Below are 26,460 nucleotides of genomic sequence, written 5' to 3' on the forward strand. Positions count from 1 at the left end.
GTCCAAGGCCTGATTGCTAGCAGCAGAGCAAGTAGGCCAGGTTTGGAGGGGGCATTTAAATGCCCTCAAGTAGGTTTCTGACCCCCAACTCAATCTATGTTTTTCAACAGACACTTGGGATCTGGAGGCTTATGTTCTATTTAACTTCAAGTTGTACTCAAGGCTATGCTATCCCCAACAACTCTGCTTATTTCACTTCCACCTGAACCAATCATCCACTGACATCTACATTCTTTCCTTGTTCACTTCTAGATTGGACGAGAGAAAGTTACTACTGACCTGCTTCCCAGCATTATTTGGGGGAAGAATCTAAAATGTTGCTGCCTGCACCCTATTCTGCTTATCCATCACATTCTCAGATCTACTTTAGGACCTGCTTCCTAAACACATTCAAGGCTGCACCATGTTAAAATCCCCATTGAATCACAGCTCCTGTCTCACCAAGGTTGATCCTAACTCATCACACACGCACTCACTTGCACACCTCCCCTCTCTTCCCAAACCCCCCCCATCCCAGCTGTTCAACTGAGTAAGGTTTCATACCAGTGTTTAAATGCAAACTGTTCTAGATTAGTGTAGAGCTTGTGATTACACCTGCACAAGAACTAGTTTTTGTCCCTAACCATCATCCAACGCAGAGGCCCACACCAACTGACATCAAATACAGCAGTATCATACAAGTAGTTGTTTTTCCTAGTCTGTTGTACTAAAGATGATAAACTATTCTCAATTGTAACTTAAAAGCATTATATAACACTTTAAATTTATTATGCTAATCAGTCCACTCAGTCCAAATGAGACTGCAGGAAGTGTGACCACATATTGGAGTCTATTCTTATAGAAGAGATTATCTTTTTGAGAGGTAATAACTTTCAGTTGTTCAATAGAAGTTTGAGCAAGATTGATCTCTGCTTTGTATAGAACCTCTTCAGCTGCCTCTTAGGTTTGCTAGCACATTTAGTATTTGTTTGTACAAGTCACCACTGAAAAGGTGGTGCAGGACAGTTTTGATGGATGTTATTTCAGTAAAACTAACAAAAAATCTACCAGGACAAATGACCCAACTCAATCTCTCAATATGCTTAGAATTCTAGAAGGCTGAATGGCCCATTTAGAAGAGCCTTTGAACTAAAGGTGAACAGTTTGTCTCAGAGGCCACCAGACCTCCATGGTTTCTTAGTTTAATTTTTAAATGTCTTATTATACATAGGAAACAGCTAACTAGCTTGACTTCAATTACATTCCAGGTTATTGAAACATTCTTCACACTTAACAGTGAGTAAGAAATAGAAGTAATGCATGACCAATTTGAAAGAAAAAGCTAAATACAAGTGAAAATAGTACTTTAAGATATACATTTGTTTGGGCTAGTGATCTGATTTTGCTGAATGCTTAGCTAGACCAGAGAAATTAGTGTTCACGTATTTCATAATTACAAAAAAACCCATCATGTTAGGTCTAGTTTAAGGATTATAATACAATGTTATAAAGTTTTTTTTAAAAAATCCACATACAATACAACACTAGGCTAACGCAGCAAGTGATTAGCAGAAAACTTTAGTTTTAATAATCCTCTGGGACACATTTGGAACATGACAAAAAAATTGTGAAGACAGAAAAGTAAAAAGAAAAAATCCACAAACCAACAACAGAAAGCAAACCTGTGCTGCTTGCTCCGAATGTGGAAAATGGGGACCCTGTAACAGAGCCAGTACCAACGATGGCACTTCCGCTATTAAAAGCAAATGTCTGTCCATCATAGTGATAGAACTGGCGAGAAGCCAATGGAAGCGTGGCAGTGGCCTCAAATAATGCGGACCAACCAACCACGACAGGGGTGAGGCGGGGCTATACTTGAGACATCGCTTATTGGTCGAGCGCTCGGACTGCTCCGTCGCTGGCAGCTGCTGGAATCCAATCAGACGCCTACCTGGCCTAGGGGCCAGGCGCGTCCACAGCCAGCCAATCGCGAGCTCGGCGTGAGAGGCGGAACTTCCGGCTCACGGGTGTCGTGGGTGGGGGGCGGTACCTGGTTGTCAGGTTACCGTCGACAGCCGGATGATTGACGGCGGGCAGTGGCCAATAGACGGAGGGCGGGGCGGTTGGCCGCTGCGGGGCGGGAGCCAATGGCGATGTGGGTAGGAGGCGGGACTTCCTTCCGCGGCCCCCGCCGTTTGATTGACAGGCGGCGAGCGGACGAACAGACGGCCTCTGCTCCGAGCTGTTTAGGCTTTTTTTAATTCAACAGCACCCCCTCCCCCCTTTCCCCTTCCCCTCTCCCTCTTCTTTCCGCTGGGCCGGAGGGATTCCTCCCGGTGGCGGTGCCGCTTCTTCCCAAGAGAGTGAGGCAGACAGAGGTGGGGGGACGACTGCATCAGGGGGAGCGGTAGGTGAAAGGCGCGGGCTGTGTGTGTGTGTGTGTGTGTGTGTGGAGTGAGTGCGGGGCTGAGGTGTTCGCGGCCACCGGCTGGGCTGCGATGCTATCCCATCCCTGGTGTGTGAGGGGAGGGAAGCCGAGGCGAGCCGCGGCCTGCACAACAATCGGCGCCTCGGGCTCGCGTTCTGAGAGAAGGCAGAGCCCGATCGGAGAGGGCTGAGGGGGAGGGGGGGGGGGGTCGGGTGGCGGGTGGGCAGCCTGAATTCGGGCGGCGATCGGGAGGAGGGGTCGGCAAGGCGCTGGGGACTCCCCCCCCCCCCCCCCCCCGCATCTCCCCTGCCCTTGTTGTCCCCACTCCTTCCCCTTGAGGGTGTATGGGGATTGAGAGGTGGGTGGGCGGGCCTTTCCCGGGCTAGGGGAGCCGATTGGGGTGTGTGGGGGATCATCGGGCTCCTTTGAGGGCATCCGAGGAGAGAAAGGGGCCGGAGGCGAGACGGGGATTGGCGCTGAGGGCATCCGAGGAGGAGCCTACACAGAGGAGGTGGGAGGGCGGTGGTTGGGTGGAGGAGGACGACCCTGCCTTCCTGGCTTGGGGACAGGGAAGGGGAGAGTTGTGTGGCTGCATCGGGGGAGTGGGGACGGGGACGGGTCGGAGAGCGAGGACGGCTGGGGGTGTCTCAGCTTTTCGGCCCATTTGTGGACGGGGAGGGAGGGATCTGAACCAGGCTGGATGGGAGGTGGGTGGAGACTAAATATATTTGGGGACATGGCTTGTGGTTTGGGGAGGAGCTGAGGGGGTGGTCAGCGGCAATCGGGACCAAAAGAGAGACTTGCCTCTGGGGATCACCCCCTTATAAAACTTGTTATTGTCAACTGGGCGAAACGTGTAAAGAACGGGCTAAAGTCTAGAGTTTGTTTGACGGTGCACAGTGTGTTCAGTTTGGACAGAATAAACGCCCCGGCGCCGTATATTTTGCTGGGCAGCCTGAAGTGCAATCAGAAAATCAGGTTAGAAGACGCGAAAAAAAACAAGTCAACCCTTTAGGCTGAGTGACTCTTGAGTTAAGCTGAACTGCCTGCCACTTGTACTTTTAGGTGCTGACGGGTCTAGGCAAAAGTTACCGGTAATGATGCCCCGTTTCTCTCTTCCATTGAATGTTAACGATAATGAAACATTTGTTTGAAAAAGAGTAAAGAAGCTCTCTCCAGTGTCCTTACCAACATTTATGCCTCGACCAAAAACTTTAAAATGGGTTACATGGTAATAACTTCCTGTTTGTTTATGGCAGCTGATTAACAGTTTTCCAGTTTGGAACATAGTCTACAATTTATTACCTGTACACTGCAATGAAATGCAATCACAGGCACTATATAAATGCGGGTTCATTCTTAGTTGCATTATTTCAGGATGTTTAAGAAAAGACATTTTTGAAAATTCTTCAATATACAATTTTTCAAGTAAATACTCAGTAATCTAACTAACTTTCTAGAGAAACATGAGATGTCTTCAGATAAAAATTGATGATAATTGCACAGATGAGGAAATAGTGGGGAGCCATTGGAACTGTTGAACATAGGGATGCGTGCAGAGGACTGTGGGCTAGGCTTGTTGTGGGTGGGGGCAAGTGTGAGGTGGAATGAACAAAATGTGGATTCAAGTCTAAAGGATTTGAATGCTGAACATAAATGTGCAGGAACTGCTTCATTCCTCAAAACAATGAGTACTTTCAGAGTAACTGGAGGCAATACGATGTTCTTTCTGTTCATTAAGTCTCCTCAATTTAAGTGCAAAACTTTATGGCCAAGGTAACAGGATGGCTATTTGACCCTCCAGCAAACACCTTACACCTCTATTGGATCACAAAGTGATGTGCACTGATCGAGTTGATGCAGTGGTAGTATATAAGATCAGACTGGCAATCTCTCACTATGGAATAATGTGGTCCATAATAGCTGTAAAAAATAACTAAGTCCTAAATTGTACAGTAGGTATTGATTTTTAAGACTACTTCTGTGTCTTAGTGTGTTCACTGCATGATCTCTGGTACTGGTGAGTTGCTTATGTGGGTTCACCTCAGGTATATTAAATTGTATGTCCTTAGTTGTGATTATAGCTAGGTTTGTCTGAATTAGAGGCTAATGGAATAATGCAGTGTTGTAACCCTGCTTGGCATATTTAATGGCTTCATATGTCAGTTGGGAGATTCAAATACATTCAACAGTGGCTGTATTGGTAAGTGACATGTTGAATTTGTAGACTTTACGGAAGATTGGAAGAATTAGTAAATGGTGCAAACTGATGCTGACAATATAATAAATAGGTTTGTCAGGAAGGGATGGGCACTTGAGATGGTACAGTTTAAAGCTTGAGAAAGAAAAGGAAGGTGGACTACACAAATGAACATTTGGTAATCCATGAGCAGCAACAACAACTTGTATCTATATAATGCCTTTAATGGAAGTTTAAAAGTCCCGCGCACTTCACTGGTATGTTATAAAGCAAAAATTGACTTTCGCTCACAATGTGATATTGGGGCAGATGACCAAAAGCTGGGCTAAGAAAGTAAGTCTTAAGAAATGTCTTTTAGGAGGATAGAGAGTTAGACTAGTGTATAATTGTGGATACCAAAGAGGCCAGAGTTAGTGAATAGTGAAGCTTGAAGTGTTCTGGTTCTGGATGAGATTGCAGAGATAAAAAGTGTAAATTGTGCTATAATTGTTTATTTGGAGATCAACATTGTATATTAATTCAAATATAATTGCTGAATGCTTCCACTCATATCATATTTTGGAATTGTGTAAACTTTTCTTTCATAGAAAATAGCTTTTCATAACGGTTTTTCACACATTTTGCATTTAGTTACCTGATGTAAGGTTTAATAAGCAGATTTGTGTGTGATATTGCGATGATACCAACAGTGGGCACCAAACCTTCAGGAAAAACTTCTGTGAATATGTTCCTGTTCACATTAAGTCAGGAAACTGAGATCATGGCAGCTGTTCAGTGCTGTCTAATGTGTAGACTGGATTGTCAAGTGATTTGACAATATAATGTTCATCTGTGTTTGTGATTACAAATAACTTCTGATTTCTTATGTTTTGGGGCCAAGTAGTCAATTTCTATTTTATCTGCCCAAAATGCAAGTTTCTGACCTTTTTAATGTACAGAAGATAATTTCACAACAAATCACATTGTCTTCAGTCACTGGATATGGTGTAAGGGGCAGTTGCAAGGTAAATCCCTGAAGGATGTCCCACTTATTCTTACAGTGCTCTTATTTATGTACGGAAGTTTTTTTTAAATTCATCCATGGGATCAGGGCATTGCTGGTCTACATTTATTGCCAATCCCTAATTGCCCAGAGAGCGGTTAAGAGTCAACCATATTGCTGTGGGTCTGGAGTCACATGTAGTCCAGACCAGGTAAGGATGGCAGATTTCCCTCTCTAAAGGATATTAGTTAACCAGATGGGTTTTCCCCAACAATTGGCGATGGATCCTTGGTCATCATTAGACTCTTAATTCCAGATTTTTAATGAATTCAAATTCAGTCTCCGCTGTAGGATTCGAACCTACGTACTCAACATTATCTGGGTCTCTGGATTAATAGTGTAGGGATAACACCACAAGGCCACCGCCTCTCCTGAGAATACAGTATTTGTCAACTTGTCTTATTCTTGTGTCATAGAATTTAGTTTTCATTTAATTTTTGATCCTTATCCAGAGTGACAGGTGTGTTTTTATCTCTGTGTTATTTTATTGTGTTTATTGTTTATTGTTTAACTTTCTGGCAGCTACATTGTTGAAAAATGATGGTAACTATAAAAAAAATTGTATTTTTCCTTTGTATTTATGAATTTCTAGCAAAGAGATTGGGCAATTTTCTGCCTTTCCACTCTCAACATTTGATGTTCCTGAACCATGTATATTACAAGCTATGCAAACTAGAGTTTGTGTTTTTTGATCTAGAAGATATCTTTCAGAAAGACACCTTCTACTATAATAGAAGGACAAAACCATTTTCAACAACAGATATGCCTCAGCATCTTGATTAATATTACCAGTGTGGTTCTGGACACCTGTTTATTTTTGTGACTATTTTTTTCCCCAAAGAGCCTTTCTGTCTGGGAAATAAGAGTATTGTCATGCTTTGTTTGGATTACATTATTTGTTTGCACGAACCAGCTTGGAAAAGTTACTAAGTATTGTACAATAGAATACAAAGTAACAAGCTTTCAAGTTTCCTCAGCCACTCACTGTGTCTGTTGAAACTATATCTGAGGATAGTTAGTGAAGTTCTTAGGAGATAAATAACAGTCAGGGAAATACATTGTTGTGTGGTTAGTAATGTGGAAACTTATGATGTAAATGACAGAAGTTTCTTGTGTCTAAGCCCATTTAAAGTTTCTGTTGTGACAGCTGACGAAACAAGTCATGCAACAGGCCGTGGGTGGAAGTTAATATGCAGATTATAAAGTTTAATTGACACTAAGAGTGCCGGTAATTGTTTACATAGGAATGCAGGACTATTGGAGCCAAGTTACTGACTTCTGCTTTCGTTTTGCATTTTTATTTGGGTAAGTGATAGGCTGGAATTTAGAAGAGTAAGAGGCAACTTGATTGAAACATATAAGATGAAGTGTCTTGACAGTGTGGAAAGTGAACACACTCTTGTAGCAGAACTTAGATCCAGAGGTTGTTATTTTAAAGTATAAAGGATTGCCCATTTAAAACAGATGGATAGAAGCCTACGCTCATAGAGGGTGGTGAGTCTTTGGAACTATCTTTGTGAGGACGTAGAAACAGAATTGTTGAATATCGTGAAGGCAGAGTTAGATATATGCTTGATAAACAAGGGATGAAAGGTTATCAGGGGTATGTAGGAATATAGTGTAATCAGATCAGACATGGTCTTATTGAGTGGCAGAGTAGGCTTGACTTCTGCTCATAATTCATGTGTTAGTATGTGCTTAATATTTAAACTTAAGATTTACATTTTGCCATTGGGATCTTTAGAAAAGCAGGTAATCTAGGCCCCGAAATGTCAGCTGTATACCTTGTTATCGCGGATTCTCCAGCATCTGCAATCCTTGGGGTTGTAGTTTTCTGTGCTCCATGCGAACTGCAGTATCAATGATGTGGCAGTCATGTAGCTGTTTCACTATTAGATTGGTGACCCTGAAAGTGTTTTGCATGTGTTTTTATGCAGATAATCTCTGTATGTGTGTGTTTATTTACCAGTGAAGAGTTTGAAACTTTCAAACATTTTCCTTTTTGTCTCGGTTTTAACACCAAACGCATAAAAAGGTTAAATCTGAGAATTGAATATGTGCCTGGCATTGGTATCCTTTTACTCATTTTTTATTTAGGAAATACAGTTAGTGACATCTGCATTCCTAATTAACCACATGTCATGAATAGATTGGACACCGCTGCGCTAAGGCATACACCCCACAGACCTCTATAGCCATCAGTTGTTATAATTATTTTTGATGCTGAGCCAACATTATCAGTGAAGTCATGTCACCTTTTTTTATCGTATTTTGAAGTACTTTCCCCTAGCTGCAGTGGTTTGGAGGCTACGTGAAGTTTATTGCCATCTCATCAATGACACTATTTCAGAGTTGGTTCACCTTAAGGCCCATGACTGTCCCTTCACTGGTCAGTTGACCACAGATCCACAATTATATCAACTGAATTTATCACATAATATACAAAAACCAAAAGAACTGCGGATGCTGTAAATCAGGAACAAAAACAAGATTGCTGGAAAAGCTCAGCAGGTCTGGCAACATCTGTGAAGGAGAAAATAGAATTAACGTTTTGGGTCCAGCGGCCCTTGGTTCTGAGGATGGGTCTCCGGACCCGAAAAATTAACTCTATTTTCTCCTTCACAGATGCTGCTAGACCTGCTGAACTTTTCCAGCAACTTTGTTTTTGTTATCAGATAATACGTTTTACTGCAAAACTTGACCACAGAAATGGCATGGGTACTTTGACTAATTTGGAGTTCAACTACTTTGACTTTGAGTACTGTTCTGATTATTCTTTAGCATTACTTTTGGTACAAATCTGATTGAACAAAAAGAAAATAAAGTACTCTGAATTTAATACCTCTTATCTCTGTCCCTCCACATCCCAGAATTTTGCTGCTGTATGTGTTTAAAAATTTACAACAGCATGTTATATTTATATAGTATCTTTAACTTAATAAAATGTCCCACAGAAAAAAAATGCTTCACTGAAGCATTATAAAATGCTGATCCATGTTGGTATAAGATACGAGATCAGATGACTAAGGGTTTGGTCACAGATAGTTTTTTTTTAAAGCACTGCTCCCAAACCTTTACCGAGTGCAACCCAATTTCATTGCATCAGACTTTGTGACTCCAGTGTGTGAGTTTGAAGGTTCAGGAGATCCATTGGGCAGGGTTGAGGAAGCTTCACTTGAGGAGTGGGATGAGTTGGATTTAGCTCTTTACCAGAGGTGGGAGCGGGGTGTTATGTAGCAAGGTAAACACATGGGAGTTAGGAGTTGGGGAGTTCATGAAAAGGCAGGATTTCTCAAAAATAAAACCTAAATAAGTATCTTTTCACACACTTTTATTATTTTGCAGCAGCCCTCTGGCATATGAGAGCAGGTCAATAGACCATAACCTAACAATACAAAAAAAAATGCTGTTTAACAGGGCCTTGAAACTGTTAGCAGTCACTCTGAACTTGTTGCCTGCTGTTACTCCTCTGAGCATGACACTCTTAAAATCCTCTCTTACAACCCCACCAACACAAGAGTTTTGGAAACCCTAATTTAACGATTGCCTAAAAGGTGGAAATGCACAGTAGAAAAGTGCAAGGATGGAATTCCGTAGGGTTAGACTTTGTGAAACCCATGTGGTTGCATTCTCTTTGTAGTATGTACTGAAACATGTTTAAAACCAAGCAACAAGTGAAATTTGTAAGGGCTTAGCTAGATTGAGTTGGGATGGTATGTATTGTTTGGCCGGCGTCAGGCCTTCCTTCAAAAAGCGAACCATGTACCTCAATCTGGTGAATCACTGCCATTCAGTCCAAAGTAAGTATAGGCCAGAGGTTTAAACTTCATGTTTTCTCTTCTGTTTTGTGTTTCTTTTTGAGGGCTGTATTCATCCAGTATTTCATCCTGTTATGCAGCTGTTGGCTTGTAGTTCAGCTTTGATTAGCTAATAATGAACTAGTAAATTACTTTACGCTAAAACTAAAATTTAGTGTGAAATACCCATCCAGCGTAATAAAACTGTATATCTCAACAGACTCCATAATCAGAAGCTCTTGAGGCTATTTCTAAAACTTGTGTTGATATTTGTCAAAACTGAAATATTGTCACTTTTTTGTTGTAGGAATATTGTTGCTGAATGACACTCAAGAGTTGTAGTACCAGATACAATTGTGTCCTTTAATAATTACTAAAGTATTTGTAACATATTTTTATAATAGTATAAGCGTTTGCCTGTTAGAAGTATCATTGTTGAGAATGAAGTAGGTGAATATAGTAGATTTGGAAAGTTACCCCATATAATTCAAAATTCCAATTTAAAACTACTGTAGAATGTTTATATATAAATGTTTTGTATGTTATTATGATAAAGTTCAAAAATGTATTAATATGTTTACTTTTTGTTTGTAGGAAAGATACAATTCTACTGTTTAATCTATAACTTTTGGTATTGCATTTATTATTTGAAAACAAAGCAAACGTTTCCAGAATGTACAGAGGTAGGGGGTGAGGAAAGGAGATTCACCAGCACAAGAAAAGGTGTGTAACTCAATTACTCAGACAAGTATCTCTAGTTAGAGTACATGCCTCTTAGAAATCTTTTTGGGTACTCCAGTATTTTGTTCACATTGAAACCCTTTGCTGTAATGTGGTTACCAACAATAGAGCTCATAAGTGTGAAATCCTTTTTCATTAGACTTGGGTGGAATATCGTGCTTTAGATAGTGCCATTTTCTGCATTCCTGTCTTTGATTTATAACTATGCTGCCTTCATCCTATCCTTTTCTAAGTTTGCATAATCTGTATTTGTTTCCATGCATGTACTTTTTAAAACTCCTCGTTCATAGTTCCTTTTGTAGCTTGCTCTTTGTATGTCCTGCTCTACATTTCCCCCTTTCTGGCAGCTTTGTAATTCTTGGCAGAACATTCAAACCTCCACATTTAAACTCATTTGCCCTCTTCCTCATGTTCAGAAGCCAGTTCAACCTTTGGACACTTTGCAGCTTGGTTTTCCCAGAGCTACTTGTTTAAATTGTTTCACAAATACACTCAAGACACTATATAAGTGGAAATTATAGCACAATTACTGCAGGGTTTTTTCTTGTGTTCAGTTGAGGTCTTTTCTATCCATTGCAGTGTTTGTTACTCAAAGAAAAGTCAAGTTTTCTTTGAGTATCCTGGAGACCCTACCTCCCAAAATCACACTATGAACCTTGCTGCTTGCAAAGTGGCTGCTTGATTTACCTACAATTAACTGTGACAGCACCTTAGAAATAATTGTGCTTTGTGATGGTCTAACTCTATGACAAAATGCTACATAAATACAGGCACTTGCCTTTTTCTTTCTCGAATCAAATGTCGTTTATAGTTAATTTGTAGTGTGTGGATTGTGAGGTATTCCCTTATTAGGGTGGAGAAGAAGATCAGCCCTTGTCAGTAAAGTTTTTACCATACATATGTTATAGTTCTTACTTTCTTAAGTGTGCCATGTGCAACCACCATGTTTGTTTCAGATGACCATTAAGTTCACTGCTGCAGATAAGTACTGCACAATGTACCTTGTAATTTTTGGCAAGAAAGTAAAAGTGACATGGGAGCATGTAATTATCTGTTCAGGACAGTCACCTGGAGCTTGCATGTCCTTTACTGGTTGCTTTTAGACTAGTTCCCCTCTGTTAATATGATTTTTATTTTGAGCCAGGCTTATAAAATGGATTTACTGAAGTTACTGGATCAAGTTTATCATCAATATTGGAGAATAAAGCATATGGGATATTTAAAGTAGATATAGATTATAATCCCTAGTCTCTCTTCCCTGCCTACCCCCCAAAAAATCAATTTTTGCCTTGTTTGTAGCTTCTTCTGAGATTTGGAGCTTGAACAAACTGATTCTCTTTCACCACATCCCAAGTCAGATGGCTCACTGAATATAAAAGCATTAAATATTATTTCTTACTTTTATGAATCCATTTCCTTGACAATCCCAAATCAGAGAGAGAATCATGGAAATACTTTAGAGCACATTTTTCAAAAGAAACTCTTGAGAGTGTTAAACCTGATGCCATTTGGTAACAAATTCTATAATATGTAGGGTAACTTTTAAGGAGGATCTTTGAGATTTGTTGACATTGATATTGAAAGGATAAAGCAATGCTCAGAACAAATCTACTTTCATGAGGCTCGCAGTTAAGGAGACCTGTGTAAATAGCATTTTTTATAAACCTCATAGAGCTGCATAACCTGTGAACATTATAGCTTATTCAGACCTAAACTTGACATTAACAGAACACACTAAAATCCTCCATAAACTCGTACGTGGAGGCAGGACATTTGCAGTTGTCTAAAAAGGAGTTTTTAAATTGTTATATTTTATTAATAGATTATAGATGAAGTTTTATTTCATAGTGTTTTGTGGAGTACTTAAAACAGTTTCTGATTTGGTTCATGTAAGTCTGAAATATTTGGAAGCAGTAACTCCATTCAATGACATTGGTGTGTTGTAAGTAACTGTTCGTGAATGTTCTTTTGCATAATAGGTAACAAGGATGCAGCAGAGCAGATATAGAAATGTATCTATACTGTTAAAACGTTTGGGTAGTGAATGGGAACCTTTTACGGAATAACAGTTTGTGACACCTCCAACAGCCGAGCACCCTGGAGTGTCAACCTAATATGGAGCGGGGTTGGTTGAATTTTCTGATCTTCTGCATTTTACTTCTTCACATGCAAATTAGCGTGAACCGAAGGTCTGACCTACCTCTGTAAGGGGGAGTTGAAGTCAGTATGATTTACATGTTCGAGCAGTAACATTGAGGAACCTTGGTAGTTTGCTGCTGTTCTTCACATGGTAAAGCTCATGTAAGGACAGGGAAAAGTTTTTAGAAGTTACAGATGTACATACCTTTATTAATAATGGGAGTGTGTGCTAAGGGTCTATGTAGAATTTAGTTTAGAGCTTTATACATAGCAAGAAGTTACAAAATGTTATGATTTTACCTTATATTTCTGAGTTAAGTTGGTTTATAATACCATTTAAATTGAATTCTGGTGATTCCATCAGTAAAAAGTTTCTTAAATATTTATAGGTTCGAGCCATGGACAAAGGCAGTGTTGACATCAGTGCATATAGTTTTCATGTTGAGGGCTTTATGTATCTTCAGAGGCTACACTCGCAGTCAGTAACTCCTTGGATGTGAGTTTGCTCGCTGAGCTGGAAGGTTAGTTTTCAGACGTTTCGTCACCATTCTAGGTAACACCATCATTGAGCCTCCAGTGAAGCGCTAGGGTTATGTTCTGCTTTCTATTTAGCGGTTTAGGTTTCCTTGGGATGGTGATGTCATTTCCTGTATTGGTGATGTCATTTCCTGTTCTTTTTCTCAGAGGCTGGTAGATGGGCTCCAGATCAACGTGTTTGTTGATGGGGTTCCGGTTGGAATGCCATGCTTCTAGGAATTCTCGTGCGTGTCTCTGTTTGGCTTTTCCTAGGATGGATGTGTTGTCCCAATCAAAGTGGTGTCCTTGCTCATCTGTATGTAAGGATACAAGTGATAGTGGGTCATGTCGTTTTGTGGCTAGTTGATGTTCATGTATCCTGGTGGCTAGCTTTCTGCCAGTTTGACCAATGTAGTGTTTGTCACAGTTCTTGCAAGGTATTTTGTAGATGACGTTTGTTTTGCTTTTTGTCTGTATAGGGTCCTTTAAGTTCATTAGCTGCTGTTTTAGTGTGTTGGTGGGTTTGTGGGCTACCCTGATGCCAAGAGGTCTGAGTAGTCTGGCAGTCATTTCCAAAATGTCTTTGATGTTGGGGGGAGTGGTTATGGTTTCTGGGCCCATTTTGTCTGGAGTCAGTAACTCCATTAGGTAATATTATTGATATTTGCTGCTTAACTTAAAGTTGTCACGTGATCCAGAAATGCATCTGAGAAGAAGCTGTAAATGAAGAGGTTTTTAATTTTTCTGTTATTGACCCTCCTTTACCACTTTGTGATTTGTGATGATATTGCAGATGTTGCAAACCTTTGATGGTATTGCAATGCTGTCAAAGTGATCACAATATTGGAGTTACTGTTCTTTTTTGCAGTCAAAAAGATCCATTACCTGAAAGTGCTGCCACATGCTGGGATGTTCTGTCTATTCAAAAATCAACTCATGTCAGAAGTGTCAGAATTTGTAACTGTTGCAGTTTGTTACAAAGGTCTTTTTTTTCAGGTACATACGGAGATTGTGCCAATCATTCAGCTGGCGTGTTTTGAATAGAATTTAGCAAAATGTCTGTACTGGTTCTGTATTGTTGACCATTGATTCATTTTGATTATTATAACCCTTAATTTGCTTGAATGTTGCATAAATTGCACTTGTACTTGCTTGAAGTTTATTTTTGTTCCTGGTGTAACAAACGTTTGAACCACTGACATATTATAATAGACTTCCATCCTATGAACTTACTTTCCCTGTCTGTTTTGGTGTTATTTCTGGGAATTTGTAAACTAGATTCCAAAACTTTCATATTTTTAAAATTTGCTTTGACTCGCATATGCTTTCTGCGTTGATTTGACAATTTGTTGCTAGAAATTGAGACTCTTCTTGTATTATCTCGTGGTTTTATGTGCCTTGCCATACCATGCATTGGTCCTTTGTGAAAGTAGCTCATTTTACCATGCTGCTCAGCCTCAGCCACTGGCACTTTAAATTCCACCATGAAGTTGATGTGAATTCTCAGGGAATAGGGTGCTATTCACAAGTGGAGGGTCTTATTAATGTAGAGTACTGAAGGACATTGAATGTAGACAACAGATCATGTTGAGTAGGTGTAACTTGGTCCCCAATTTAAAGTCATACAGCTCCCAATTTTCATACAATATTTTCATGTTATTAGTAGTTATAAAACTTAGAATAATGTAACAGAAGTGAGGTAGCAGCAAAGAGCGTTCGATATAACTCAGGCTGAGGCATGCAAAGTTGATGAGCTCAAGTACTGATGAGGAGATGTAATTGCAGCATGACGAGTTTATGTGGACAGTTTTCATTATAAATGTTGACATAAGAATTCAGAATGTAAAGGTTGCAAGAAGTGTGTATTGAGATGTAAGATCTTTCATTATATTACCAAACATTTGATAGGTTAAGGGCAAACACCATGTGTCACTTTTAGGTTTAGATAGAATAAATCAGGGTGGAAGGGTCTAGTGTCACAATTCACTATTATATTTTTAGCATTTACTTACCTTTGCTGAGCTCATTCTAAATATAATCCAAAGCAATTAAATTTGTTTTCTTTCTGATAGTTGGCTGTGCCTTTGTAATAGTAATTTGTGTCTCGGAAAAAGCTCTCGGGTATGTTCTTGGTTATCTCAAAGCTTCCAGTCTATTGAACAAGGGCTGAGGTAGAGCTAGACATGTTGCTTTGAGCACAAGTCGGGAGTGTGATGGAATATTCCCACTTGTCAGAAGAGTGCATCTCCAACAACATTCACCATTTGACCCCCATCAGGGCAGGCCAAGGCAGGCCACTTCATTGACACCTCATTTCCACTTCTTCCACTGCCAATGTTCAGTAGCAGCAGTATGTACGATTTACAAGATGTACTGCAGAAATTCACCAAAAATTTTTAGACAGCATCTTCCACATCCATAATCACTTCTCAGTTACTTGGGAACACCACTACTTGCGAGTTTACCTCTCACCATCTTGACCTGGAAATATATTGCTGTTCTTTCACTGTCACTGGAGCAAGATTCTGGAATTTCCTCCGTCACAGAATTGTGTGTCTACCTACATCACATGGTTTGCAGCAGTTCAAGAAAGCAGCCCTCCTTGAAAGACTTCATGCCTCTTCTCAAGGAAGCTGGGATGGGCAATAGATGCTTACATTTTTAAAAAAGGAGGATGTTATCAGAATTTTATTTTTAGAAACCAACTCCCCATTTATTCAACTCTTAAAACTGAAGCTCCTGGACCTAATACAATCCATTCCATTAGACAGAATGGGACAAAGATTCCCATATTTTATGTAAGCAAGATTTACAGAAGCAGCAATTGCATGAGAAGTGTTCCATTGAATGAGAAGCATTTCTTTTTGTTGTTTGTAAAAGGGTTCGGTAGAGAGTGAACAATTCTGTGCCAGACTGTCCATTGAATACTGATCTCAGCGCCTCATCCCAACGCCCAGATCTTACCTTAGCTTTTGGCTTCTTGCGGTTTGATGTCCAGTAATAGAGGGGATTTTATTTAACTGAGAGTTAGCTTTGGAAAGGATATGTTGTCTTGGGTCAGTAAGTCCCATAGCCGCTGGATCTCTGCAGAGAGTTTATTTCATTTTTCATTACACATGCCAAAGCCAACTGATGGACACTGTGTAGTTCACTTAGAGTCTAATCTTCTACGTACATAATTGCATGCTCTTTAATGACTGTATCAGTTTGAGTTATTTGTTGCCATTGTGTACTGTTAGATGGCTTTATATTGTTAGTGAGGCCACCTGCAGTCACCTGGGGAAAGTTCTATAAAATTGAGTTGAGCGCAGTGAATAGTGATTTTTTTTTTCCAATGCTGATTTCAAACATTTGTATTTACTTCAAAATTGGTCACGGAAACCTTCTTAAAAACAGGCTGTTTCTGTTCTCTTAATGCTGAGCATGTTTTGCCCAGTGTATTATGGACCTAATAATCATGAGGTGGATGTTAGAGTGAGGTTTGTTTTTGGTCAGTTTTCCTGTTATGGATCTTTCATTTGCAGAAAGGTGGACTAACTGCTCCAGCGAATTACAAATACCAGTATGAGGTTTGTCCTTTCTGATAGAAATTCACGGTAGGGATTTGTTTATTTTAAAATCCAGAATTCCTAAAGTTATTGTTGTAGGTATTAATCATTCAAACATTTATAGTCTGTTCATTTCTCAATCTCATATTTTAGTCAAGGCATTGATCAGTTATAAATAAGCAGTGTCAAAATAGTGGACGGAGATGAGCGTTCACCCTGTATTATTCCATCCAGACCTGATAGTTCAGATGTTTTCTGAATATGGACAGTCCCTGGGTTGCAAATGAGTCCATTTGCATGTTGATTTGGATGTAAGTTGGAATACAATGTAGGACAATATAAAGTAGCCACTCATAAATACATGAAATGTTCATGTGTCTGTTTGTTAAAATTACACCCCTGTATGGGATTGCATCCATAAGTAAGAGCATTTGCAAGTTGATATTCTTAATGTGTGATCAGCCATCTCTGAGGTTTCCTGAAGTGGTGTTAAGTACTAGTGATATATAACAGGGAGAAATGTGACCGCACAAACGGACTGTCAGGAAGTACATGATTGACCTGTATTCACAGTAGTAAGTTGTGCTGGATGACATATGATAATATACACAAGGAACACCCAGAGAGTATTATGGGTATTTCGTACTATTTCAGAAAGGAAAAATCTTGCTACTCCGCTGTTAAGTGTTGTATTCGACTGCATCTATATTTAGTGTGCCTTATAATTGGTATTCATTTAGTAAGTCTTACAATTTGCAATGTCACTCAATGTGTCCATTTAAAATGCCTGAGCAGCGGCACAAATTAAGTTTTTCCTCCCAAGCATGATTTGGAAAGAAAATAAAGCTTGCATTTATATAGTGCATTTCACAATCTTGGGATGTCTCAAAGGACTTTACTGCTGTTGGAGTTCTTTTAAAGTGTTGTAATATATGAAACATTTTAAAAAAGACTTAAGGGCAGTTTCTTTACACAGAATGGTTCATGTATGGAATGAACTTCCAAAGGAAGTAGTAGATGCAGGTACTACATAGAACATAGAACATTACAGCACAGTACAGGCCCTTCGGCCCTCGATGTTGTGCCGACCTGTCATACCGATCTCAAGCCCATCTAACCTACACTATTCCATGTACGTCCATATGCTTATCCAATGACGACTTAAATGTACCTAAAGTTGGCAAATCTACTACCGTTGCAGGCAAAGCGTTCCATTCCCTTACTACTCTGAGTAAAGAAACTACCTCTGACATCTGTCCTATGTCTTTCACCCCTCAATTTAAAGCTATGCCCTCTCGTGCTCGCCGTCACCATCCTAGGAAAAAGGCTCTCCCTATCCACCCTATCTAACCGTCTGATTATTTTATATGTTTCAATTAAGTCACCTCGCAACCTTGTTCTCTCTAACGAAAACAGCCTCAAGTCCCTCAGCCTTTCCTCGTAAGACCTTGCTTCCGTACCAGGCAACATCCTAGTAAATCTCCTCTGCACCCTTTCCAAAGCTTCCACATCCTTCTTATAATGCGGTGACCAGAACTGTGCGCAATACTCCAAGTGCGGCCGCACCAGAATTACAATGTTTAAAAGACATTTAGATAAGTACGTGAATAATAAATGTTTTGAGGACTGTGGGCCAAGTGCAGGCAAGTGGGACCAGTTTCGTTTGGAATTACGGTCGGCGTGGATTTATTGGACCTAAGGGTCTGTTTCTGTGCTGTATGACTCTGTGAAATGCAGCAGCCAGTCTGCTTAAGACAAATTCTCAAAGACAAAAGTTGAGGTCTCTGGAGATGTATGCGTTGATGTCTGCAAACTATCTTATGGTGTGATGCCTTGGTGCTTTCCTGTCTGTAATCATAGTATTCACCAGAGGTAACATTTCACTGTCATCTGGGCAGGTAAAGCTTGCTGTGAACATGCAGAGTAAATTCTTTATTGATAGCAATGCAGAACAGTTCCTTTTAGTTTGCCATGCTCTTTCCTCCATTCCCATTGAGGAGTCTAAAGTTGACCAGGAATTTCACACTGAAATTTGTTAAACAGGGAAGTGTCGTAATAAGAAAGTTACGTTAAAATGTTTGGAACAATGGTGCGAAGAGGGTAAGATAGGCGCACTGTACTATAGATCACACTGTCCAATAGAAGCCAATGAGAAATATTAAAGAAAACAGCAACACTAGAAAGTTGAGATTATATTGCATGCTAGTTAGAAAATGAGGGTGTATTGATCAAATTCTCACAGTAGAATTATGGAAATCAGCTTGTCACCTGCAGGGAGCATGTTGCGCACAATTAGGAATTTACTTGCCAAGTTGGCTGCTATTCAAGAAACTTACCAGTACTGACTAATCAAGGTTTAACTTGGTTAGTTTTACACAGTAAAATCAATATCAACTGATTTCCAAAAGAAGTTGCAGAAGTTTATACATAAACATGACTCGTACTGCAGACAGGTTGTGAGGAGAACATTTTTACCTAATGTGTGGTGAGTGTTCTCATTTAGTTCCATTCTTAACTATCTAATCTTAGCAGAGAATCACTTGTAATTACTTCAGTTCACCCTCCTGTAGTATTATTTCTGCTGTGCCCCAAAGTCCCCTCCTGATTGTTTAAGTTGCTGCCCCTTGGCAATATCGTGTGTAAGTATAGTAGTTTTTTTCATATAAATGCTGACAATACCCAGCTCTACTTCATCATCACCTCTCTGGAATCCTCCACTATTGCTAAATTATTGTGTTGCTTATCTGATATTCAGCACTGGATGAGTAAAAATTCCTTCAATCAAATATTGAGAAGACTGAAACTGTTGTTTTCAGCATCCATTCTAAACTCCCAATTCTATTCTACTCCAAAACCTTAGAAACTCCCATTCCTTAGTTCATGACATTATTCGTCTCACTGGCAACACTGAGAGATTAAATTATCCTTTCACAATTTTGGTGTCATATTTGACACTAGGATGACCTTCCAATTCATCCTTGCTATTGCTGAGGCCAGCTATTTTCGTCTCTGTGACATTGCCTGACTTTGTCCCTGCCTCTCCTCAACTGCTGAAATTCTTATCCACGTCTTTATTACTTTTGGATTTGTCTGTCCCATGTATTGCTGGCTGGCCTGCACATACTATCCTTTGTAAACTTGAAATTACTCAAAATTCTATTTCCCAGGTCTTGATTTGTGTCAAATCCTGTTCACCTATCACTAGTGCTTGATGGCCTACATTGACGCCTGGTCAAAAACTATCTTGAATTTAAAATTCTTATCTTTTTGTCTTAAACCTTGCCATGGCCTTGCTCCTCTCTATCATTATAATCTCCTTTAGACCCTCAAACTTCTGAAATATCGACACTTATTTAATGATAATGGGACCTCCAGATGCTGGAGAATCCAAGATAACAAAGTGTGGAGCTGGATGAACACAGCAGGCCAAGCAGCATCTCAGGAGCACAAAAGCTGACGTTTCGGGCCTAGACCCTTCATCAGAGAGGACACTTATCTAATTCCTGGATTCCTGAGCATCTGTGATTTGAACTGCAGTACCATGGGTGGCTGTGTCTTCTGAGACCTTAAGCTCTGAAATTCACTCGCCATACAACTGTCTGTCTCTCTCCCTCACTTCCTTCTCTTGAGGCAGTCTGAAACACACCTCTTTGACCAAGACTTTTCTAATTTAACCTAGTTTCTCCTTATGATACTTGATGTTATATTTAGTTCTTTCGTGCTCACCTTTATATCTTTCTTATACTTTCTTGATGCTATATAAATTATTGTTGAGTGCTGCTGCTCAATGGGACATATATAAAATGTCTTGCTAGTTGTGGAGGTCATAAATTTTGCTTTGTCACTCAGAAGTATGTTGCATGTTTTCATTCCCTTACTGTCCAAAAAGGCAAGACTGCAGTTTCTCAATATCTTCATCATGATGATCACCTTCTTCTTTTGGCATGATTTCTTTCACTTTTTGCTTCTTCCTGCAGCAAGTGTAATTTATGAGAGGTTTGTATACATGTTAGGGCTCAGATCAGAATTTCTTTCCTTCTAGAATTGCCAACATGCCTATTAAAGGGCCACAGGTGTTCAGTGTCTGTCCTTCTTTATTAACCATACTTCAGTGCGGCTAGGTTACATGTGTTCTGTAGTACTTAATCTGCCCAAGGGCAGGTCCTGTTTTCATTATTTTCACACCATGTGATCTTGCGCTTTCAGTTGCCTATAAGAACCTCCCATTTTCAATCTCAGTAAGCAATGTGACTAAGTGGGCTTTAACAGTGTTCAAAAGAAGCGGCTAGTTTTACCTCAAAAGGACCATGTTATAAAGGATGTTTTCCTAAACAAAACAGGCACTTGCAGAAAAGACACACTGCGAGACCCAAATATTTCCATAGTGTAAAATATAAAATGCTCTTGGAACTCATGGACACTGTCAGATTCCCAACTATGGAAAACCTACAGTGTATCAAGAACTGTTGAATTGAAAATTAGTACACAGCTCATTGTAAAGTTATTGCATCTGGAGGTTCCCCTGACTTGGAATCTCTACTGTTTCTCCGTGTGGTTTCCTGTGTTTTGTGCCTTTAAACTCATGTGACATTAGTATACACCAGTCAGTGCAGGGCAACACTAGACTTTATGAAAAGATCAGATTTTATGGAATGGTGAACTCTTTACCCAGGATGCATCATTGCTGAGAAACTGCTCCATGTTTGAGATTGCTCGTTTGGCTTATTCCCAGGGATAGAGTGATTTCTCTGCTTTGGATACTGTGTAAAGAATTCATTATCGTATATATAGGTGACTGATTTGAAAATTAGAACCCTGGGGAAAGCAAAGACTGCTAATACCAGTACCAATGATACTTAAGTGGGTTTAACTGTGTGCATGTATATCTTATTTTGTTCTGTATCCTATTTACTTTCAATAGCACTTACATTAATACATGTTATTGAGAAATATTTGTATTAATAGTATCTTACGATGCTTCATAAGAGATAATTCTTGTTCTTCTATTCTGTCATTAACAACAGAAGAAGCTTCCACTCCTGCAAAGATTGGACACATGGGAGTGTTGCATGAACACAGAGAGAGTTGAGCCTGTGCATTCACACAGCAGATAAGGCTCAAATTTAAGTGGGTCCATCAGATGTGGCAAAAGTACATTTCACTGAAACATCTATCTACCTGTGTCTCCTGCAGGGGGCAGACAGGGAATGCACTAATGCACTGTGTTGTCTGGTGTTTGTGACTATCAGTAAATTAGACAACATCTTGTAGAGCTTCATTTTATTTGTAAATAATTTTAAAAATATGTTTGAGAAGACAAATATGTGACTAATGTTGAAAGTTTATGTAAGTGCGGTAAAGTTGTAAGACAATTCCCAGTTGAATATGTGTATCAGGGCCCTAAACTCAGAAAGGAAGCAAAAGTTAACGTGTAGTCTGTAAATGACTTCAATGTTTTTTCTCTTGCAACTTGTGCAGGTATTGTTGAATTTTTAACAGTAAGTTGTTTACGGGTTCATTGATATCAAAGTTCAGAATTCAGAAAAAGGGAAGAATTTCAGTATCTTGCTGTAAAGTGTGGATGAGTAATCAAATCCTTACAATATGTTACCCAACGGGAACATACAAACTCCTGCTTGCTGATTGTAATACATACAGAGCACAGATTATGAGAGAGTAACTGCATTTATACAGCATCTTATGTCACTACGAAGGTAAAATGACTTGTATTGGATGCTTCTGTGTAATTGAATCAGTAACAGCAGAGAGGACTACACGACAATATTGGAATTTCCCCTTAAACTTCAACCACCCTGCCCCCTCCACCCACTGTCTAGGTTAGATTGATCTTCTAGCCAGGAGGTTTTTAAAAGACAATGTTATAACCGCTGAGCAACTTGGGTTTCTAGGATTAGTGAAGTCAATACGACCTGTGAATCAACTTTCTCAGAAATTGACAATCATTCCAACAATTGAATCTAAGGAGGCTTTTTATTTTTCAAAGTGTTGAAAGTACTTTGAACCTTTTGCTTAGTATTTGGATGTAATATACACTTGTTTGCACTCCATTTTTTTTACAATACCTCTGCAGCGCTTCCTCTTTTTGACCACTCTTTCACCTCCACCTTTTGATATGCTTGTGTTCTCAATAAATAAACGTTTTATTCTATCCCATCCTGGTTGATTTTCCTATAGTATCCCCCATCTCAGCTGTCACCAATTCAGAGTGCACCCATGTGAATTCACTTTCCACCTCTCAGTTTCACCAGGTCTAGCTAAGCAGTCTTGGCACATTCTCCAGAACAAAAATTAACCACGTCTTATTTCAGTTATTGTCTCTTGAACCCATTCACTTTATTCTCACATGGAACAAGGAGCTCACATACATCTTCATCACTAAAGTGGAGACCCATGTATTCAGTTGGCTCAGCTACTTCTTCCTCTCTGTTGCTGCACCTTTCTCTAGCTTTTAAGATTCTGCTTAAAATTCACCTGACTAAGAGTTTACTCCTCCCTTTGTGATTTTGTTCTTTCACTTTACTACTTTTCTTTGACCACACCTTGTGAAGGATCTTAAATTGTATCACTATTTAAAAGATGCAATACAACATGCAATGTTATAAAATAAATAAGTTAATTGAATAAACAGTTATATTGTGTGTCCACTTCCTCTCCAGATTTATAGGGCTCCCTTGAGTATGAACGCATAATGAAGCGCCGACTGGATGAGCAGGAAACGGTTTATGCGCCTCAACAGCGTCGGATTGCAAGCAGCACTGAAACATTTTCACACCAGCATCGGGTGCTGGCCCCAGCACCCCCTGTCTACGAAGCTGTATCAGAGAACATGCAGCCCACTGCCGGCATTCAGTACTCAGTTGCCCCAGGATACCAGGTACTTTATTAACTTTGCTGGGAATTTTTTAAGCTGGCCTTCAAAGTGCGCTGCGACTCTCAGTCTTTGGAATGTCTACAAACCATTGACATTGTGGAGGCAAGTTCGGATGGCCTATTTCAAACACACATTAGACCAGGTTCATCTCCTACGGTTGATGGCTGCATGAAATAAACTGCTTTCATTTTATGTTCTGGTTTCACTGAAATTTTCTGTCCAAGTACTGACTAATAGTAGAGCACCAGCATCAAAAATCTGTTGAATCAACCATGAATATAGTCAATGACATAGCCTTGATTGCTCTATAATGAAGAGAATTCCACAGACAATTGACCATCTGAGAGAAAAAAAAACTTCAATGTCTAATTCTCTGCACAAAATAGTATAATTTTAAGACAAGTCTGAAAATAGATACTCTCCTCTTGTCGAGACCAGTGATACCATATCTACTGCTTTGCTGTAAAAGTGATATATATTGAATATCAAGTATTCTTTAAGTTGTAAATACACCAAGAAGTACAATTTTGGCAAATACGTTAGTGTGGAGATGAAGAGTATTCATAGTCTCACAGTGAATTGTTATGATTGAATGCACTGTCTAAATAGGTGACAAGAGTCCATATAATGGTTGGGAATTTACAAAACCATCAGTGATTGCTGTCATTACACTTTTTTTTTATTTATACAATCCCTACAGTGTGGAAACAGGCCCTTTGGCCCAACAAATCAACACCGACCCTCATAGCATCCCATCCAGAACCATCCCTACATAACCCACCTAATCTACACACCCCTAAACACTAGGGCAATTTAGCATAGCCAATCCACCTAGCCTGCACACCTTTGGACTGTGGGAGGACACCAGAGTACCTGGAGGAAACCCATGCAGACACGGAGAGAATGTGTAAACTCCACACAGACAGTTGCCCGAGGCTGGACTTGAACCCACGGCCCTGGTGCTGTGAGGCAGCTGTGCTAACCACCATACCGCCCCAAATCAAACCTCTGAATCAAACCATGATTTCTGGGCTCCAATGCAAGTGCAGATTAATGCAAAGATCCTAAATATTGAGGAAGTCAGCCTGCCTCAAGTGTCTGTGTGTGTGTGTGCGCACATATGCGAGCGAGTGTGGTTTTTCTCTTTTACACTCTTAACAACTGTTGTTCGGAAATTCATGAAATGTTCTGATGTCAAACTGAGTAGTAATCATTGCACAACATTGGTCTGACCACGAAGGAGGAATAGAAAATTATGACATTTCTTCGTTAGGATGTTTAAACAGTGCTTTCTAAACGATTTACAAAAATTGTACGTTTTATTTCTAAGATTTAAAGTTTTATTATAGCCCCACATATTACGCCCCATTTTTTATTTGTCTCTCTGAAATGTTGAGAAAATTATTTTAGTTAGTGTTTTTGGATTCCTGTTTTGCTGTCTGTGAAAAGTTTTTGATGTGATTGACTGCTTAGCTTCATGACATTACTGCAGGGTATCTCAATCGGCAACACTACAGTCAATCACACAGCAAAAGAGCTAAAATTATCACCACAGGTTACTACTTATTTCTACGAATGTAACTTTCTACGAGGCCAACCATGATTGTCTTTGCTTCACTGCTGAATTAAGATTAGCAGCCAGTAGCTTCCAAAAGGCACATATGAGGTTAATTGGACAGCTGCCACAGGCACAATGCACCAAATGCCCCCCTTCTGTGCTGTATAATTGTTTTTGTTTAAATAAACAGGGTCTAACTGTTAAATGCATTTCTAAAAGAAACTCTTCTGAATTGAAACTTTGATTTTTTTGATATCCAAGTACTGTACACTGTGGTGATCAAATACATCAGTTGGTGGAGATCTCCATAGGTGTCAAGGAAATCTACTTTTGGCTTTTATTTTAGCTAGGTGTAAATTAGTAGTTGGCATCTGATGGAGAGATCATTGAGCATGATAGCTGAGGGATCATTTGGTATTTGCCTTGATATGTAGGACCTGATTAAAGCAGGTACATACTTTAGAATCATAGTCAACCCTTGAATGATTGCAATACAAAAGGAAGCTGTTTGGCTGTTCAGTTGTACCAGCTGTCTGCAAGAGCAGCTCACCTTTTCTACTGCTCCATCTTTTCTCAGTTTTACAAAATGATCTTGCTGCTCTTCAAAGGAGGACCGTCTCAACTTTACCACTGTATCCACGTAGCTGTAGTTCTTCATCCCTGAATGATTTTTGTGAACATTTTCCGCATCCTCTCCAATGCCTTCTCACCCTTCCCAAAACACAGTGCCTAGAATTAGAAACATACGGGGATTTCCATATTTTATTAAATCATAAATTGTACTATAAATTTATACATTTTTAATGATAGCCTCTATTCTAAAGGCACGGAAAGTTTTTTGTTTTAATTCATCCTCATTGAGGCTGAATAGGCTGGGGCTGTTTTCCCTGGAGTGTTGGAGGCCGATGGGTGAACTTATAGAAGTTTATAAAACCACGAGGGGCATGGATAGGGCGAATAGTCAAGGTCTATTCCCCAGGTCGGGGAAACCAAAACTAGGTTTATGGTGAGAGGCGAAAGATTTAAAAGAGACCTAAGGGACAACTTTTTCACGCAGAAAGTGATGCCATGGGATAAGCTGCCAGAGAATGTGTAATCAACACGTTTAAGATATCTCAGTGAACAGGAAGAGTTTAGAGAGATATGGGTCGAATGCTGGCTGATGAGTCTAAGTTAATATAAAATATCTGGTCATCATGAACATATGTGACTGAAGAATCTGTTTCCATGCTGTACAACTCTGACTCTATGAATAGTTGTGCTGCTAGGCATCAGTAAATTGAATGACCCATAGCACTTTTGGAGGCAGGCTGGTGGTTTGCTAAGTTCTTGACATAGTGTGTAAGTGTGTGTTTGCTTACATCATTTTGTGAATTATCACTGAATACTTAGCACAAATGGATGGTGAGTTGTGTTATCCTTTCTGTTTTCATCCATCACGTGTCACTCTTAGCCTTGAAAATGGGCAAACTGTCTTTGCCTAGATATGTCAACATTTGCTTTCTCACAAATCCTAGAAGGAAATCCATATTCATGGGATGAATATCGAGCTGATTAGAAAACAAGTAATATGTGTTTCCACAGTGGAGAACTGTTGTATCTCTGACTATATGCAGTGAA

General features: G+C 39.7%; 1 protein-coding gene across 7 annotated transcripts in view; it reads left to right on the top strand.

The window, feature by feature from the left end:
* sin3aa (SIN3 transcription regulator family member Aa) overlaps positions 1-26,460 on the top strand; it is a 116,866-nt gene that overhangs the window by 19,414 nt on the left and 70,992 nt on the right. For 4 of the 7 annotated variants that reach the window (XM_048520576.2, XM_048520581.2, XM_048520578.2 and 1 more), the window contains exon 3: positions 23,068-23,285. In XM_048520576.2, the coding sequence (XP_048376533.1) occupies positions 23,100-23,285 (186 nt within the window). In that variant the 5' untranslated portion in view covers positions 23,068-23,099. Of the gene's footprint in view, positions 1-2,219; positions 2,387-3,288; positions 3,386-23,067; positions 23,286-26,460 lie in introns of those variants that run through there. The other 3 variants (XM_048520575.2, XM_048520582.2, XM_048520583.2) reach the window with 3 other exon arrangements.

This window comes from Stegostoma tigrinum, chromosome 36 (assembly GCF_030684315.1).
Source record: "Stegostoma tigrinum isolate sSteTig4 chromosome 36, sSteTig4.hap1, whole genome shotgun sequence".
Lineage (NCBI taxonomy): Eukaryota > Metazoa > Chordata > Chondrichthyes > Orectolobiformes > Stegostomatidae > Stegostoma > Stegostoma tigrinum.